This window comes from Cynara cardunculus, unplaced genomic scaffold, assembly GCF_001531365.2.
Source record: "Cynara cardunculus var. scolymus isolate 2C unplaced genomic scaffold, CcrdV1 Un_Scaffold_2685, whole genome shotgun sequence".
Classification (NCBI taxonomy): Eukaryota; Viridiplantae; Streptophyta; class Magnoliopsida; order Asterales; family Asteraceae; genus Cynara; species Cynara cardunculus.
The window spans coordinates 27,648-46,780 of record NW_020201185.1 but is presented as its reverse complement, the minus strand read 5'-3'; the positions used below and the strand labels follow the sequence as shown (position 1 = coordinate 46,780).

Below are 19,133 nucleotides of genomic sequence, written 5' to 3'. Positions count from 1 at the left end.
CATTGCACATGATTCTCGAGTTCTGACAGAAGTTGCATTTAACCCAACTTCAGGATTTCCGTTTCCTCCACCAAGTATGTTTCATTTTTTTTTCTTAACATTTAAACCTCATTATGATTTATACTTTTAAATTGTATTTTGTSGTTACAGGTAAATATTATCTTTGTGATGCTGCATATACCAATACTCGTGGATTTATGACCCCCTATCGCAATACAAGGTATTGGTTAGCAGATTTTCGACGCCGACGTGCCTTGACTAAGGAAGAACGGTTCAATCATGCCCATGCGCAACTTAGAAATGTCATCGAGCGTGCATACGGGGTCTTGAAAGCAATATTTCCAATTTTAAGACAAATAGCTCCTTACCCTTTCCCAATACAAAAAGATGTAGTGATTGCTTGTTTTGCAATTCACAATTTTATAAGGAGATGCAATATTCAAGATCGCCTGTTTATGGAGTATGATGAAAACAACATGTTTACTATCGAAGACCAAGACGAAGGAATCGAGGAAGAAAGCATTGAGGAAGATGTTGAAGAAACACAATGGGGTCCCCAAGGCAATGAATATATGACTGATTTGCGTGATCAGATTGCAAATCAATTAATGTTGAATGCTTGAAATTAATATTTGTAAGCGAACTATTTGTACGCAAACAATTATGTTAAAGACTTGTAATGACTTTTTGTTCGTTGTTGATGGTTTGTTGTTGTTTCCTTTGTTGGTCCTTATTTTAATAGTTTGCTTTTAGAAAATTTGACTTTTTATTCTAAATTATGAAAATCGGTAATATGTTAATATATTGAGTATCAATATATCTTCGTAAGCAAAAAAGAATTTGAAATTATATTTAAATTTTTTGATAAATAACATTTTATGTTAGCTCTTAATACAATACATATGGTAAACAATAATTTTCAATCAGCACTTACTCCAGAAAGAGGGACATAATGGTCTTTTTGACATAATCATCACTTAATACAAAATGTTTGGTAAACAAGAAAATCCAATCAGCACTTACTCCAGTCAGACCTCTTACCACAGTCAGACCTCTTACCCCAATCAGCACTTAACCAAAAATGTTGGTAAATGGCCCCTTATTCATCATCGATATCCCATGTCAGATTGATCTGAAAAGTTTCAGTCTCTTGAATTCTTCTAATAAGAATTCCAAGTTGTATGAATTCCAAATCTCGGACTTTCGTCCTTGTTCAGTATTCGTTTGATGCATCATGTTGTTTACTGGCATTTTGTAATACAAAGACAAAAAGAAATGAGAATTGTAAAGTGAAAGTGAGAAATGAATATGAGCCGAAGTCACAAAATATAGCGAGAAACCGAGAATTGTAAAAGTCTTTTTTATGTTTTTTGCGTTTTGTAAGTTGGTATGTAAATCCATACTCCATTACACTTATATATAGGGCCTAAAAGACCAAAAAGACCAACGGTCATAAACGGCTATATTTAAAAAAACGGCTAGTTTCCATTACCTCAAAGTGTTTGAGCCTAGTCAAAATTAAATTCAATAATCTCAAACGTAGGGGCCGTTTATCAAACGTTTACTGGGTAAGCGTTTACCAAGTAACATTAACTCACCAAATAAATATGGTAAGGACCAAGAATCTTACCCGGTAAGAGCGAGACAAGGTCCAAGAGTCTTACCCGGTAAGTGAGGGTGACGACTCTTACCATGTTAAACGCTTATCAGGTAAATTGTTGCATACAATGTCGTTTTGGTGGACTAAAATCTTACCCGATAAGTAAATAATAGTGTTAAATTTTACCGTCAGAACTTACCAGGTAAGTGTTTGGTAAACGAGTCTTAATAGTCAAATGAATAATTAACATTATATAGTAACGGATCAAATTTCTCAATTACCCAAAATTATTATACCAAAACGTCACATAAAACACAAAAGAATTCTGGATAAAAACTTGACTACCTTAACCTTTGCGAGTGTACATAACGATCAAGATTCCATGAGATGGTTAATCATCACAATTGATTACCCGCGTATTGACGCGAAATAGATATTCGTATCTTGGAGGTGTTTTAGAAGTATGATCACACGAATTCCGAGGCTTATGAACAATTTTTTCCTTCTAAGTTATCTACATTTATTATCAATCAATTGAGAAGTTTGGGATCAATTTCAGTATGAATGAAATGTTCTATATAAGAATCATTAACATTTCATTATAAACGCTACGCTCGCTATGAACAATAAAGATTACGGTTTCGACATGTTAAAAAGGGCCATATTCATGTTCATATACTTTCATAAGTAAGATGTTTACATGCGGGTTTCATTTCAATGATGAAACGATGTAATACAATGGTTCTACAAAAAAAAACGACTCGAACTCGATAAGTTAAAACCGTGAAAGGATGGTTGAAAACAAGGGTCAATGAACTAAAATCGCTAGGTGGTATTGTACCATAGCAGAGGACCATGTTTATGGTCCTAGTTCACCGATGAGAGAGCCGAAATCAGTCGCCATACGAGCAAACGTTATCGACATCACATTGAAGCATGTTTTTATACTATGAAATGCATAATGAATGTTTGTCAAATATGAAACATGGCACTGAAATATTTATAACCGTGAAATCGTTGAAAATTTATGTCACGTGATTACTCGACAAGTTTATTACAACTACTGTTATAAGAACCTCATCTCCGTTGAGTTTTCGTACAAGAATCTTGATTCTTATCTTTGTTAGTTTCTTATATATTCTATTGACTTTATAAATAGAACCCACAAAACGGATTCTCGTAAGTAGTGCCGTTGTGAAGTTTTATATAGGTTCTTAATTCGGTGAGGTAGAAATGTTGTGGCAAGCAAAAGTAGGTTCTTATAAGAACCTCCGTTGGAGATGCTCTTACATTACATGCATTTTACTCTTTGGAGTAGACTTTGAATTTGCAAACATTCCACCTCCAAAGACCCGACCGATGATTTGGCATTTCAAAAATAACGGTAAAACGGTAATGATAGCGTATACGCGATCAAAAAGAAGCATTGGGTAATCATTCATTAAAGCTTGTGTGTATGGTTGGTATTTGTGTCGTAGCCATCTTCCGGAATGCTAGACCTAATTTCTTATGTGCACGACATTGACACAAGGTAAAAAGGGTATACAAAAACTATTTAGAAATCATCTTTGGCTTGTCGGATCACACCCAATGCCTCTGCGTCGCTCGCATCCATTGGAATATTCAATGTCCGACGTATTTCTCGACTTGAAGTACGCAAGAAAGGATTACATAACTTCTCCTTCTTTAGAGTGGTTGGAATCTGTGCACAAAACAGCAATATGACTTCAAAATTTGATTGAAAAAAAAACGTTCACTTTTTGAACAAAAGCGCAATGGAAGATACAACTCGAACAACATGCAACACTTCGGGGCCGTTTACCAAACGCTTAACCATGTGTCACTTACTTTACTTGGTGAGCATGCCAAGGACTTGGCACCGACAATCTTACCCGGTAAGAGGCATAGCATAGTAAGGACCGAGAAACTTAGCCGGTAAGCGCATACCGAGTAAAAGACACTTACCAACAATCTCTTTTTACGACCAAGAATGTTATCCGATAAGGTAAGTAAGGACGGTGACTCTTGCCGGTAAACTTTTGGTAAACAACCTCTTATCTCTTTGGATGACCTATGAAATTGCAACGTTCCCTTTTTGGAGTATATATGTAAAAATTACATATTGGTCTACTTTCAAACAAAATGGTTGGTCTACTCAAGGGTTTGCTTGGCTGTTAACTACAAGATTAGTCGAAGAAACATGATCCGTACACCCACAATTACCAAAGAAAATCGAGCATGGTATTGATTTTGTTCTGCAAGAAAAAAAGCTAACCTCCTATGGATGTTTCATACTCATTCCTTTCTCATCTCCTTTTGCAACTTTTAGTTCTGAAACTGAACTTTTTGAATAGTTCTTTTTTTGGTATTACCAGTGATCACTAAAAAGTTATAATCCCTTCTTTCGACAAGCATTTCCTTTGGTTACTTGATTCCTCACCTCCTAAACCTATTCCAAATTCAATTAAATTGATAAGATATCAAACCTTTTTTCACAATCTCAAGCATGGAATCCTGTTTGTTCTCTTAACTTTATTCCAAATGCTGGCCATCTCTAGCCCAGATTTCTTGTTCATGCACCCAGAGGAAAATTAAGAAGCGAACAAGTAAGAAAATCATAGGTGGCTTGAAACTTTTCAGTAATAAAATCAACCTAGCTTCTCAAGAGATTTATTGCAATCCCAAGGATCTTCTTATACCCTTAGAGATAACCAAAAGCTGCCAATCCAATCTAAATCAAGAACTTAAGGCCATTCAATCAAATGAGATCATCTCCAGACCCAGAATCAAGTCCAACTCAAAAAGGATTGCAAGCATCGGGGCAATCTATTTGGTTTTTGGTTCCGCAGTTGGATTTAAGACTTTATTTGTGCTTTTCTCCTTGCATCGGGTTTTCCTTTTCTGTTTTGGGCAATCTCGGACCTTTTAGGCTTCATGTTTGCTTTTAAACTCTGCCTTTTTATTTTTTATTTATTTGCCTTGCCTTTTCTAAAAGGTACTCCTATGTGGTATTTTAGACAATTTATTGGTAGTTGTTCACTTTTATTAAGGTACATGGTTGCAATTTTCATGGGACGAAAGGAGTGGATAGTTCTGTATATACTCAAAAGCACCAGACAGCAGGATGAGGGTTTAGTTTTCATAAGATAAGGGAAGGCAGGAACACATCATAACTCAAAATGAGTAAATTACCGTTGGCAAGTTCTTTTTGCAAAGATGGGCTATATTGGCTGCATATGACTGCAGTTCCTCATTCCCAGGCTCAACAGACAGTGCAAACTTCGAATTACTCTGTCGATAGAATGCCCACCGTTAAACTTACAAGCTTGATTATAGACCACACGAAGAGCAATGGTAAAGAAAAACATCACTTACCAACGTATATTCATGACCACAATATATATTTGTGTCTTCTGGCAACAATATTAACTTTCCAAGGGACTCATGCATCTGAACCACAAAAGCGAACACCTTTCAGCTCTTCTCATCCACAAAAGCATATGTAATGATTAAACTTAGATAAAACCGTCGTCACTAGTTAGCAAAACATAATTTGGCATTAGTTGGTATCGGAAATATATCTTGGTATACATTAGAACCGATAAGTAAATCACTTGAAAAATATCAAAATATCAGAATCGGGATCGTCATTGATGCGTAGTCAAATTTCATAGAGAACTTCAGAGAACACAATAATCACACAGCAAAGGAATCTCCTGAAGGGAATTTGGATCAACTTATACTTCACATGTTCATTCTGATTCATCTACACATATGGATAGATGTTGTAGCCGTGAACATTTAGACATGTATGTTTTTCTCCCTCCTACTTCATTAGAGATACACTTTGACCTTTTAAAATCACTTTCCAGTTGATATGCACTTATAACTACTGTATTTGCTAAAATCAAATAGATTTGTATCAATTTTATATTTATGAACTCACAAATTAACTTCCAAAAGAAGATGACCTTATGTTTAACAATATTTTTTCCATAATTTACATCATGCAACAGAGGTAAACAATAAAAAGAGAGAGATTCAAGTAGATATGTACTCTTAAGTAAGCCCTATATCTTGAACACTTCTCCTAAAGTTGGAGCATATATGTTTAACATGCCCAACTTTTCATATATATATATATATATATATATATATACGTGATCCTATAAGCAATCTTGTCATATTCAGCAACCTCTTGAAGGCTCCATAGACAAAGTTATATGAGCAGTACAAACTACTTCCTGGCAAACATAACCACAATTAACTTTAGTCAATACAGTTTCATCAACCCAGCTAAAGGATCTCCCAATTCCTGAGTCAACAAATCATACCTAGGTCACTTCATAGTCTCTACAAGGCTTTGCTTGATATTCGGACATGGCAGTAGAAAAAAACTATATCATACTTTTTACTCTACCATGACACGAGATTTCTTCCAAAGTAAATACAATGCCCTATGGTGGATCTCCGACCATATAGGCAATCTGCATAACTAGCATAAGAGTAATCCGGAGATCCGTATGCCCATGATGAGTGTAGAAGATGCATTTCCCTAATGTCCCCTTGAGATACCTCATATGCACATGAACCGACTTACCACACCCATCCGGATAAATAATGTATGGTCTTGTGACCATTAGATATCACAACTAGTCTTCAGTATCTCCTCAAGATCATCAAGTAGCTCGCTGCCATCCAGATACAACTTGATATTTGGACCTCTGATAGGATTTCTTGGAGACCAAAGATTTGGGTAACAAACTAGGGCTGGGGTTTGTATGGCTAGCTTAGACGGGAGGAAGGGGTCTGAGAGGTAGAGGATAGGGTTAGTGAGCCATAGATTAGACCTGTGAATCCTAGGTTAGACTAGAGGTATGTTGTTCTTCCCACCTCGATTAGTATTTTGGTTTGTCTGGTTGATTTTGGTTGCTTACTTCTAACTCGGTTTTCATAATTTAATATTGCCTTTCGCATGTTAAAATTGAACTTCTCGAATGTTCTTCCTATGATCTTTTTACGATTCTTTTGAACAATCTTTATCCTTTTTTTGCACACTATGCACAATCCGGAGGTCATCACACAGCCCCTCTACTCTTCTAGTGGAGGTCAAATCTGCGTACAAATCACCTCCCCAAGACCCCACTTTTGGGTGGGATATACAGGGTTTGTTTGGTTGGGTTTAAGAGTCTACTATTTACCATCTAGCATCGTAATTGTAACACCCCATTCACGCAAAGGAAAAGAGAGTTACTTCGAACCATAAACAAAAGAAAAGCTTAAACCCAAATACTTGCTATCCTCCATATAATTTAAAACGACCCAACCAATAAAAACCATCCAAATACAACTCTTGATCAAAACCAACTTATCAACAAATAGAGGATAACCAAAACAAGAACTAAAGTCGCAATAAACATATACTCCTTGAAGTCTTGAGCTTGGTCTACTCTCTCACTTAGTCCCTGCAACCCCCTAATTACATGTCGCAAAAAAAGCTATGCAGCTAATCTAAACACTAAGTGCGCTAATATATATACACACACACATATATGGCAAAAGCAAGCACTACGAAAGCGCAAAAGATGATCATAGGTTATCAAGCAAATAAGAGTTTACACTTCACAAACAAAACCAAATACCGAATCAAATGAAATTATTTATGATGGATAACCAAATACAAAACTCAAACGAATCACTTATAGGGGTAGAAGCTCGAAAATGCATACGCTTGTGTAACATTTCACAACAAGTGTCAGCCATATAGCCACACAAGCATATACGCATACCAAAATGTGAGATATGGCGTTGGGCACTACACCGCCATACACCCTACAAGCAAATCAAATATGCTAGGATTTCGAACAAATAATGTACATGGATTTCACATATACGCATACCAAAACATATAATTATAACAGATATGTATTCATGTAGTTATCGAACAAATAATATAAACATGGATTTCAATTCCATTAGCGTTTGTTTAATTCATTACCCGATAGCCACAAATCCTTTATTATCTTTCCGCTCTGTGTTCGTTTATTCGCGATATACTTGTATGAATTTCTTACTTTCTCCACATCTTGGAGGCAATGTATGAATTTCCACGGTGTCTCCTCTTTTGTACTTTTGAGGGTTGGCCTATATTTAATTTGTTTGTGGGGTGGATGACAATATAGAGCCCAACGCCACATCTCACATTGGTATGTGCAGATCTGCAGGTCTAACTTACATATTTGTGTGGCTATATGTCTGACACTTGTTGTGACTGTCTAAGTGACATGTTATGCAAGCATATGCATTTCAAGCTCGTTTCATCATGTAGTAAGTGATTTAGTTTGGTTATCCATCATAAGTGATTTCGTTTGATTTAGTTTGGTTATCCATCATAAGTGATTATATTGAGAACTTCATATATTGTGATAACCATGGAACTATCATCTTAAGGTATTATTTCACATGATTTTTTCTCATCTAAGGCTAGCATTTAATGTATTATTGAACATATATTTGTTTCACATTTTGTTTGCTTCATATGTATGCAGTTCACAATGTGAAACTTTTTTACGTATAACTTTTGTTTCATAAAGAGGCTAAAAAGGTTCACATTATGAAACAAATACATGTGAAACAAACATATGTTGAAACAAATATATGTTAATTGATATCCTAAATCCTAGTCTTAGATGAAAAAAATCAAATGAAATATCACATGATGCACTAGTTCTCAAGGTTATCACAAGTTCATGGGTTCTCAAAAGGAGGTCCCCCTATATATATATATATATATATATATATCCTCGTATTGAACGTATAGCTCAATTGCATTTCTTTTTCCTGACATGTAATCTGGGGTTGTTGAGACCGAGTGAAAGAGAGTAAATCATGCTCAAGAATTCAAGGAGTATATGTTAGGTTATCTTATTTCAATTCCAGACATTCCTTTAAACTAAATGCGAGATGGGAACAGAATCCAATTCCAAATCAATCCAAATCCTGCAAACCAAATGGACCCTAACTATTTTGATGCACACTAAAGCATCAGCTAAACTACCAGGATCTTACACAATTAACCCAGAAGGCAACTACGATAAAAGCTCACATGGTCTTTGAAGAAGCACAACAAACAACTCTTCAGCAACTAAGGTTGTATAAAAAAATTGTCAACCCGCTCAATCCGCCCAATCCAATCCGGTAACAACCCAATTAAACACAACCCATTAAAACGCCAAGTCATCAAACCATTAAACCACCAAAATTAAGAGGGTTGAAATTAGGTTAGGCCTAGCTCCACCCACCCCAACCCAACCCAACCCCTCCCCTGGCTAATATACACATATATAACTCTAATAAAATTATACGTATATATTAATAATGTGTAAAATTTTATATACTCTTCATTTTATATATATTTATATATTAATAATGTGTAAAATTTTATATAATGTTTGTTGAGTTTATGTTATTCTTTTTGGCTATATGTATAGGTTACAAACAGAGATTCACCACCAAAGAATGATGACAAAAGATCTCATATGAGAAAATTATAAGAATCATTTTGGCAATAACAAATGGATGTGCCAAAGAATATGAATGATGTTGATAGATATTGGGTTGATGAATCCATCAATCTAAAGACTCTCATTTGATGTTGTACTTTGGTGGAAAGATAATGCTATTAGGTATAGCATTTTCTTGCTATACATGTATCCACCATGGCTTTTGAATCCGCCTTTAGTACTAGCAAACATATTTTGGACTCATTTATAAGCTCTTTGAGTCCAAAAATGGCGGAGGCCATTGTATGCATGCAAAGTTGGTTGAAAAAGAATTATGAGGGTATTCAAGAAATGAATATTTGGATGAAATAACATGAGTTTCTTGAAGGTGAATAAACTTTGTAAATTAATGTGATAACAATGGTTCTTTTTTCATGCTTATATATTCTTAATAAATTGTTTAACTTTTGTTTTTGAATAGTAGACAACGTAAACAAACTCAAGGCGAAGGCAATATTGAGTCGCACAAGTCTAAAACGGTCATACTTGATTGATGATCCAAAGTATTATCCATCATTCATACTTTGAAAAGTCTGATTCTAAGACTTAAAGATTTAAATATATATTTGGATGATCGTAATAACTTTGTTAGGTATACTTTTAGTTATATTTATCGTACTTCATTCGTCAAATTTATGTATACTACTAATCCGCCAACCCAACCCAACCCAACGGTTGGGTTGGGTTATACTTTTGAATGGATTGGGTTGTGTTGAGATTTTTCCAACCGCCATAATTGAGTTGGGTTGTATATATGCCGCAAACTACCCAGCCCAACCCGCTTACATCCCTATCCACAACTGTCAAGGTCATCAAACGCAGCCAACTTTGATCCTACAACTGTTGGCACAATATCCCTAACCATTGTACACAAGATTAAAAGAGATATACAAGATTAAGAGCACTTGACCACTCAAAGCGGACTTCTGAAATTTCTCTGTCTATGAGCTAGAAGTAACCATCAACCAACACAGATAATAATTTCAGCTTCAATATCAAACACCTCCTAAGCTATATACCCACTTCATCTTGATATGATGTTTCTTGATCAATTGTACATGTAATATGGAATAGATAATGAGCATACGTTCTTTTATTTGCTTGGCAAAACAGTCCTGGAGTAACCCTTGGAACATTGAATTTGGCGTATCCATGAGCACTTGCCCACTTCTAGGTTTATTTAGACTTTTACATTCCCATGGACAAAAAACAGATGCCAATCAACATACACAAGCCTCTCATTTCAAACTACTTGTGGTGTGCTACAAATGAAAACTGAAAAAAAAAAATTCGTTAGAGGTAAATCCTCAAGCATTCTAGGACATCAATAGCATCCTTCCAAGAAACTACTTTAGCATATTCAACGCAATCTTCTCCCAAATATAATTATTTACTAAACTTCAATGTGTGAGCTATACATGATGCATCCATGTCATCATTCGTACTTCAATCTTGTATAAATGCTTACTTTTGGTGGCCCGACATTATGCCCCTACATCATATTACGTCTAATTAATATCTCATGGAAGGCTTTCAGTTTCAGACTTTCTAAAATTACAGATGTGTTAAAGTCTGTCACAACTTCATCCACCGCACTCATCCTACGACTAACATCATTAACAACCTATTCATACCAAAACCAAACCAAACCATACATGCCTAGTATATCCCGTCCGAAGCTGGGGTTCGGGGAGGGTGAGATGTACACAGACTTGACTTCTATCCCAAAGACTAGAGCGGCTATTTCCATAACCCCCCCCCCCCCCCCCGACTTGTGGTAAGTGTGGAAAAAAAGAATAAAAGCTTGCTAAAAAGAACATAAGAAGAACATTCAAAAAAGAAACAAGAAAGACAGTGCTAAATTTTCAAAAACAAGTTAGAAGTAAGCAACAATCGATCGGACAAGCAAACAAAACATACAAACGGAAGCATGTAGAAGAAAAACATAACTGAGGTAGGAAGGATTGCTAGAATTCAGGAGGATTAACTGTCGGCTCACTAGCCTACCCCCATTCTCCATCTCTCCAGATCCCTTCCTCCTGTCTAGGCTAGCTACAAATCCTCACCCTAGTTTGCTACCTTGATCTTCCAAACCTATCCATACCACTTCCAGATAATTGCCCAAACATTGGTTCAGAAGGCCAGCAGGGAAGGATTAAAGAATAAAAAATACATGCATGTACATACACACACACATATACATATATATATGTGTGTGTGTGTGCATGCCGCTTGCATATTCCCGTATGTAGCCTACCAGTAGCACTTTATACAACCATGGCTACAGCAAGGTTGTTAAGTCATATGAACAAGCCAAAAATGACGGTTTATCTCAACTTGGAGACCAAGAACCATAAGACGGGAATCCTATATTCAAATCTGAGTTTAAGGCCCAATCAATTTTACACATGGCCCCAGTTAGCAAATGCCTTATTATGACAGACGGATCAACAGAAAAAAAAAGTTTCATAATGGAAAGACGGTCAGTGTTTTTTCTGTGGAATCTAACAAAGACCATGAAAAAGATATAGGTGTTGATATGAGTGGTTTCTTTTCAATAAAGAACTTATTCAAATTTCAATTAAGCCAAAAGATGCCAATAATCATAAGACGCCAATCCTATGTTCAAACCTGACTTTAAGTCCCTGTGAATTTTACACGTGCGATTAGCAAATCCTTTAATATGACAGACAGATCAACAAACATAAAAAGATTTCATAAAGGAAAAATTATCAGTGCTTTTTCAGGGGAACCTAACAAAAACCATGAAAAAGGTACAGGTGTTGGTACTTGATATGAGTAGTTTATTTGCAACAAAGAACTTATTCAAATTTCAATTAAGCCAAAAGATACCAACAATCATAAGACGGCCTTCCTATATTGAAACTGGAGTTTAAGGCCCAATGAATTTTACACATGGCCAGTTAGCAAATGCCTTATTATGACAGACGGATCAACAGAAAAAAGCGGTTTCATAATGGAAAGATGTCAGGCTTTTTCAGGGGAATCTAACAAAAACCATGAAAAAGATACAGGTGTCAATATGAGTAGTTTATTTGCTATAAAGAACTTACTCAAATTTCAATTAAGCCAAAAGATACCAAGTTCTCACATTCTTCCACAGATCAGCTTCTATAACAAGATTACAGTATTGATTATATGGAACAATAACGATAAGAAGCCTGTTACTGTTACAAATTACAATAAGGTGACCCGATACTTGGACTCAGGAATACGGAAAGCAGCTCTACATGCTCTCCTACAGGTAAGAAGGATGGAGAGGGTGCCCGTGCTACCTCTACTGTGACGACGTAGTGGAAAAAGTTTTAGCAGTCCTAAAGGTACATCGGCTTTTAATTTGATGTGTGCTCCTCCAAGTAAACAAAGTAGTTGCAGCCTACCAATAGTGTCATTGCATATGGTATTGCGGATTGCAAGTTCAAATCCCTTTGCCTCTCCTTCTAACTTTTTGGTAACAGTGGGTCTTGAGAAAAAACATGTCATTTCTAATGAAACCATACTTTTCATAATTAATTTCTGTTTTATTTCATATTATGCTAATCATTCTGTGCACCCGCTAGGAAAATTTTCTGGACCTGCCTCTGCTCTCTTATCTACAGAATATTATATTTCATTAAAATCTCTTTACATGCAATGTGCAAAGGTAAAACACAAACCATTCAGTGTTTTTTTAATATGCAAAGTATGTTTATAAGCACCAAAGAACTGGTAGAAGTTGATCAAATAACTGCAAAAAACCAGTGACTAGTGCAAAAGATGACCACAACAGTAATATATATGACAAAGCTTACCGAAAGTGAAATCTGGAACCAATCAATTACAAGAACGATATGTGGTCTGATTACCTGTTCAGGTGTTCCTTCAAATAGTTTGCCACATGATAAGCTGAATAAAGTATCTCCAGTGAAAATAGCCCCAGAGCCTGGAAAATAGAAGCTAATATGACCTGCATGTAATGCAACAAAGAATTAACAACTTGTTATCTCTATTGTCTTCTTTTTGTTCTTTGGGAAGAATTTTTTACCTCTTTTGATTATCCTTTTTACCTCTTTTGATTATCCTAAATTAGAACCATTTATAGATCTCCTAGTACAACAGCACAGATCCATGTATAATGAAGTTTGAAAACCTCAACCATTTGATAAGCCTCCAATTACGAAAGTATATTCAAGGAGGGGTCCAAAGACAAATAAAGAGTAAAGTCGAGGGGGTAATTTTTAAAATATAATAAAGAAGGCAAGGATAATGGTATATGGCAGGGGCGTGGTTTTGGCAGGGGATTTCATTCAGTTTTTGTGTGATCTTTTGATCGTGTAGGAGAGAAATGGGCTCTCAAATTCCCATCTAGTTTTTCTTTGATTTTTTCATTGTAATCAATCCGGTTTTGCCATTAATACAATTGCAATCGCTTGGGTCTATCAAATTGGTATCAGAGCGACCGATTCTGATCGACCATGCCTCCCAAATCCCAAGCCGATCAATTGGACGTGTTAGAAGAAAGTGTTCAAGCAATTCGCACTGATTTGACAGGAAACACCAAAAAAATCGATGATTTAGATTGAGGGGAAATTGGATATGTTGATACAACAAGGGATGAAGGTCTCATCTCCAGTGGGAACATCTGGTGGTTCGTATCAGTCATCTGGATCTAGTGGCAGTCCGGTTACGAAACTAATAGGTGATGTTAATTTTACTTCCGTTTCTTCTCCAGAGACAATTAGTTCCCCGAAACCAACAACCCAAGGATTTATTCCATCCGATTGGAGATTACAACGTGTAGAGTTACCAATGTTCAATGGGACTGATCTGGATGGGTTGATTTTCAGAGCCCAACGCTATTTCGCACTTCAACGTTTCGATGATAAAGAGAAGGTAGCCACGGCGGGTATATGTATGGAGGGTGAGGCTCTCGCATGGTTCCACTGGGCTGATGGTTGCCATCCAATTTTGCTATTGGATGATTTGAAATTGCAGATTATCAATAGGTTTAGGCTCACTAACGGTGGTTCCGCCCTTGAACAACTTTTAGCGCTTCGACAAACAGGTAACCTTCGTGAATTTCGTCATTCCTTCGAAATTTTAGCGTCTTCCCTGTTAGATCTTCCAAATTGAGTGTTAGAGTGTAATTTCATGAATGGACTCAAGCCCAACATACAAGTTGAGGTTAGATTGTTGAGGCCTCAACGATTAGCCCAAATCATGGAAACGGCCCAATTGGTTGAGGATCGAAATTCTCCTTTGACTGGAAGCGTTAAAGGGAATAATGTATCGTACAAACCCTCCCCTAATTTCGCCGGTTCAAGTCTCCGTCCAACTCCAACTTATGGTACCACGGTCACTAGTGCCCCATCCTTGTTGAGGAAGAGTATGGGTACTAGTACAACATCCATATTACAGCCCGAATCTAGAGTGACCAGGAAATTAACGGAGACAGAGCTTCAAGACAAACGAGCTAAGGGACTTTGCGTTCGATGTGGTGAGAAATATCAAGTGGGTCACAAGTGTAAAAACAAGGAATTACAAATTCTCTTGATCCAAGATGATCCTACAGAAACTAGTGAACAGGATAGCAAACTTAACCTAAATGAAATTGAGGGTTGTCAAGACACTGATTCCACCAATCGAGCTGTCATTAAAATATGTGGTGGGTTTATCATCACCGAGGACTATGAAAATTCAGGGTCACATCAATGGAGAAGCCGTGATCATTCTTATTGATTGTGGGGCATCCCATAACTTTATCTCTATGGACTTGGTTACTCGATTACAATTACCAATAGAAGAGGCTCCTAGTTTCGGGGTAAAGGATACAAGTCAAGTCGTAAAAGGTAGAGGTTGTTGTAAAAGGGTGGAATTGAAACTACCAAATTTAAGAATTAATACAGGATTCTTGCCTCTAGAATTGGGTAGCACTTATGTCATAGTTGGAATGCAGTGGCTTGAAACTTTAGGTGACATGAAAGTCAACTGGAAGGCATTGCAAATGAAGATCAAAATTGAGGGGTCTAAAATTGTAATCGAAGGGAACCTGGTTCATAAAAGGTTGCAGTTTCTTTAAAATCTCTCTATAAAATGTGGCATGGATCTTTATTCATTACAAGAAGAGGTTGTCCTTCAAGGGTCAGAATCGAACTCAATGTTCCAAGAGGTTATTGAGCAATACTCCGTCGTGTTCGAGTCACTCAACAATTTACCCCCACAACGACGCCATGATCACACCATTCCCCTCGTTCCAAATACCGTTCCTATAAGTACCAGACCCCATCGTTATTCCCATGAACAAAAAAAAAAAAAATGAGATCGAAAAGTTAGTACAAGAAATGCTCGCTGCTCAAATCATTCGGCCTAGTGAGAGCCCATACGCGAGTCCGGTGTTGGTGGTTAAGCAGAAGGATGGGAGTTAGAGATTCTATGTGGATCATCGCGCACTAAATCACGCTACGGTTGCTAATAAATTCCCTATCCCACTTGTAGAGGAATTGATTGATGAATTAAACAGTGCGCAAATTTTTTCAAAGCTTGATCTCAAATCTGGTTATCACCAAATTAGAATGAAGGAGGGAGACATTGAGAAGATGGCGTTCCGAACACATGAGGGACATTATGAGTTCGTTGTAATGCCCTTTGGCCTCACCAATGCACCGACCATGTTTCAAGCTCTTATGAACGAGTTGTTTCGAGTTCATCTTCGTAAATTCATTCTCATCTTTTTTGATGATATACTCATTTACAGCCATAGTGCGGAAGACCATGCCTATCACTTGTCATTAGCACTTCAAATTCTTCGCGACAATCACTTGATGGCAAATCGTAAGAAGTGCGTTTTTCGGCAACATTGGGTCGAATACTTGGGGCACACGATCTCTCATAGAGGAGTGGAGGCATAAGTCGGTAAGGTGCAAGCAATTAAGGAGTGGCCCTCTCCACAAGTTAAAGAACTTCGTGGGTTTTTAGGACTTACGGGATACTATCGATGATTTGTGAAGGGTTATGGAGGAATAGCTTTTCCTTTGACCCAACTATTAAAAAAGAACAGTTTTGAATGGAATGTGGAGTCGGAAACAACTTTTCAACAGTTAAAGGCTGCTATGATGGGCTTGCCGGTGTTAGCCTTACCGGATTTCAATAAAGAATTCATTGTAGAAATGGATGCTTCTGGTACGGGAGTGGGGGCAGTTTTGATGCAGTCACAAAGGCCAATAACGTACTTCAGTCAAGCTTTACCAACTGGAGAAAAGTTTAAGTCCATCTATGAGCGCGAATTGATGGCTATCGGGTTGGCTGTCAAAAAGTGGAAACATTATCCTTTGGGAAGGCACTTCATTGTTAAGACGGATCAACGTAGTCTTAAATACTTATTAGAACAGAGGGAGGTGGCTACAGTGTATCAGAAATTGCTAATCAAACTGATGGGTTTGATTTCTCGATCCAGTTCAAACCGGGAAAAGATAATGTGGCTGGAGATGCTTTATCTAGAAGACCCCATGACCCAACCTTAATGGAATTACTTACTTTTTAGGGATGGAACATCACTCAACTGATTGAACAAGTAAACCAAGACCCTAAGTGTAAAGCCAGCATTGATGCTTTACAACTTGGTCCGGCTGCCCACGCCCATTTCAGTTGCGAGACAATTTGTTACTCTAGCATGATAAGCTCGTAATCCCCAACAAATCTCCTATCATTACCCAGTTACTAATGGAATTCCATGATGGAGCCACTGGGGGTCATGCGGGGGTCCCTTAAAACCTTACAACGACTTAAAGCCGAATTTTGGTGGGAAGGAATGAAGTTGGCTGTCCAGAAATATGTAGCCGCGTGCGTGACTTGTCAACGTAATAAAAGCTCGACATTGACGCCAGCCAGTTTACTACAGCCTTTGGATATTCCACAGCGGGTTTGGGAAGATTTATCATGAATTTCGTAGAAGGATTACCCGTTTCCAAGGGCTTTAACTCTCTATTAGTGGTGGTTGATCGGCCGAGTAAATTCAGCCACTTTATAGCTCTTAAACACCCCTTCACAGCACCTAAAGTGGCGGGCATTTTTGTGAAGGAGATCGTGCATCTTCACGGGGTGCCAAGGTTTATAGTCTCAGACCGAGATAAAGTCTTCCTTAGAAATTTTTGGCAGGAACTTTGGCAATTACAGGGAACTAAACTCAGATTTAGCACGGCTTACCACCCTAAGAGTGATGGGTAAACTGAAGTGGTAAACCGTGGAATTGAGGCTTACTTACGTTGTTTCGCAGGAGCACAACCACGAAAGTGGGTTACTTGGTTGCCATGGGCTGAATACTCTTACAATACCACGTTCCATACGTCATCCCACACCACCCCGTTCAAGATATTGTATGGTCAAGACCCTCAATAACCCCGTACGCGGATATGAAGGTCTCTAATTCTAATGTGGATCAGATGCTATTAGAAAGAGAGAGAATGTTGTCGGAGCTACATACCCATTTACTCCGAGCTCAACAAAGAATGCGAGCATCGGCGGATAAACATCTAAGGAATGTGGAGCTGTCGGTTGGACAATGGGTATTTTTAACGACACGACCATATCGACAAATGTCTTTGGCCGCTCAACGAAATCTTAAGTTAGCCCCTCGTTTTTATGGGACTTTTCTTGTCACCGTATGTATTGGTAAGGTGGCTTACCGTTTGCAGTTGCCCGAGGGAGTAGCATCCATCCTGTTTTTCATGTGTCTCAACAGAAAGAAGCTGTTGGCGATCATGGAACCATACACATCTCCCGCCAACACTTAAAGATAATTGGGAGCTGCCAATAGAACTAGAAACTCTGAAAGGTATCCGATACCTTAACAATAATGGGATCGAAGTCCTTGGTTCGCGGGGATTGCTAGAGTTTGAAGACACGCGGGAGTCGTACACGGATATGTGTAAGCAGTTTCCAACATTCCACCTCGAGGACAAGGTGAATTGAGGGGGGGAAGGGGGAGTATTGATAAGCCTCCAATTACGAATGTATATTCAAGGAGAGGTCCAAAGATAAATCTATACTACCTTATAAACCAGATTTATCAAAAGTCTTAAAAACAATTTTTAATGCTCAAAGTATTATACATTTATGCACAAAGTCTTAAAAACAACTCATAATGCATTAATTACTACTACTTTATGCATTCAATCTTAAAATCTCTTAATCTACAATTAAAATAACATATAGTACAAGTTACCAATGCACATTATTATCTCTTCTTTTCATGTTCCCAAGATACTTTTGACACCTTTCACTCATGCCTTCACCCTCTCATACCTCTATGTCTTCTCTCCATCCCCCAAGGTGAGATTCAAATTGTATTAATATGTAAAGACCAAGTGTAACTTATATCATCGTTAAATCTTCTCTAATAAAACCAGTGAAACTTCAAAATCGTTAAAATTCACGGCTCCCGCCGCATTGCGCGGGTACACAACTAGTAAAGAGTAAAGTAGAGGGGGTAATTTTGGAAATATAATAAAGAAGACAAGGAGAATGGTATATGGCAGGTGTGTGGTTTTGGCAGGGGATTTTGTGCGATCTTTTGATCGTGTAGGAGAGAAATGGACTCTCGAATTCCCATCTAGTTTTTCTTTGATTTTCCATTGTAATCAGTCCGGTTTTGCCATTAATACGATTGCAATCGTTCTATCACCATTTTGTGTGTAACAATGCCTCAAGCATCCCATACCACAGTAGTCATTTTCATGATAAGTCCAAATTGGTGGCTTTCTTAACAGGAAAAGAAAACCAAAGGAAATCACTACTTAATTCAGTAATTAGGGTCTTGGGTAATTCAATGTCAAGAAAATGTATTTAACAAATTTTGCCTCTTGAAATAGGAATAGAGCACTAGAAAAAAACATGTAGCGATATCAAGTACATAATAAAAAACAAGATCAATTTTTTGTTCAAAATGAGAAATCCCCCGTTTGAAGAAAACAAGT

The 19,133-nt window shown here is 37.4% G+C and overlaps 2 protein-coding genes across 2 annotated transcripts in view; one reads left to right on the top strand and one right to left on the bottom strand.

The window, feature by feature from the left end:
- Positions 1 to 8: 8 nt before the first annotated feature.
- On the top strand, positions 9 to 701 carry LOC112503224. The gene is made up of 2 exons (XM_025107289.1): positions 9 to 74; positions 151 to 701. Exon 2 carries the CDS (start codon positions 198 to 200, stop codon positions 621 to 623), a length of 426 nt encoding a protein of 141 aa, XP_024963057.1. The 5' UTR covers positions 9 to 74; positions 151 to 197; the 3' UTR covers positions 624 to 701.
- Positions 702 to 3,011: 2,310 nt separating this feature from the next.
- Positions 3,012 to 19,133, bottom strand: part of LOC112503219 (probable hydroxyacylglutathione hydrolase 2, chloroplastic) — a 41,270-nt gene continuing 25,148 nt past the window's right edge. Inside the window, exons 5-8 of the mRNA XM_025107282.1 lie at positions 13,029 to 13,129; positions 4,976 to 5,050; positions 4,793 to 4,891; positions 3,012 to 3,302 (exon numbers count right to left, since the gene is read on the bottom strand). Of these exons, the coding sequence (XP_024963050.1) occupies positions 3,156 to 3,302; positions 4,793 to 4,891; positions 4,976 to 5,050; positions 13,029 to 13,129 (422 nt within the window). The 3' untranslated portion in view covers positions 3,012 to 3,155. The remainder of the gene's footprint in view (positions 3,303 to 4,792; positions 4,892 to 4,975; positions 5,051 to 13,028; positions 13,130 to 19,133) is intronic.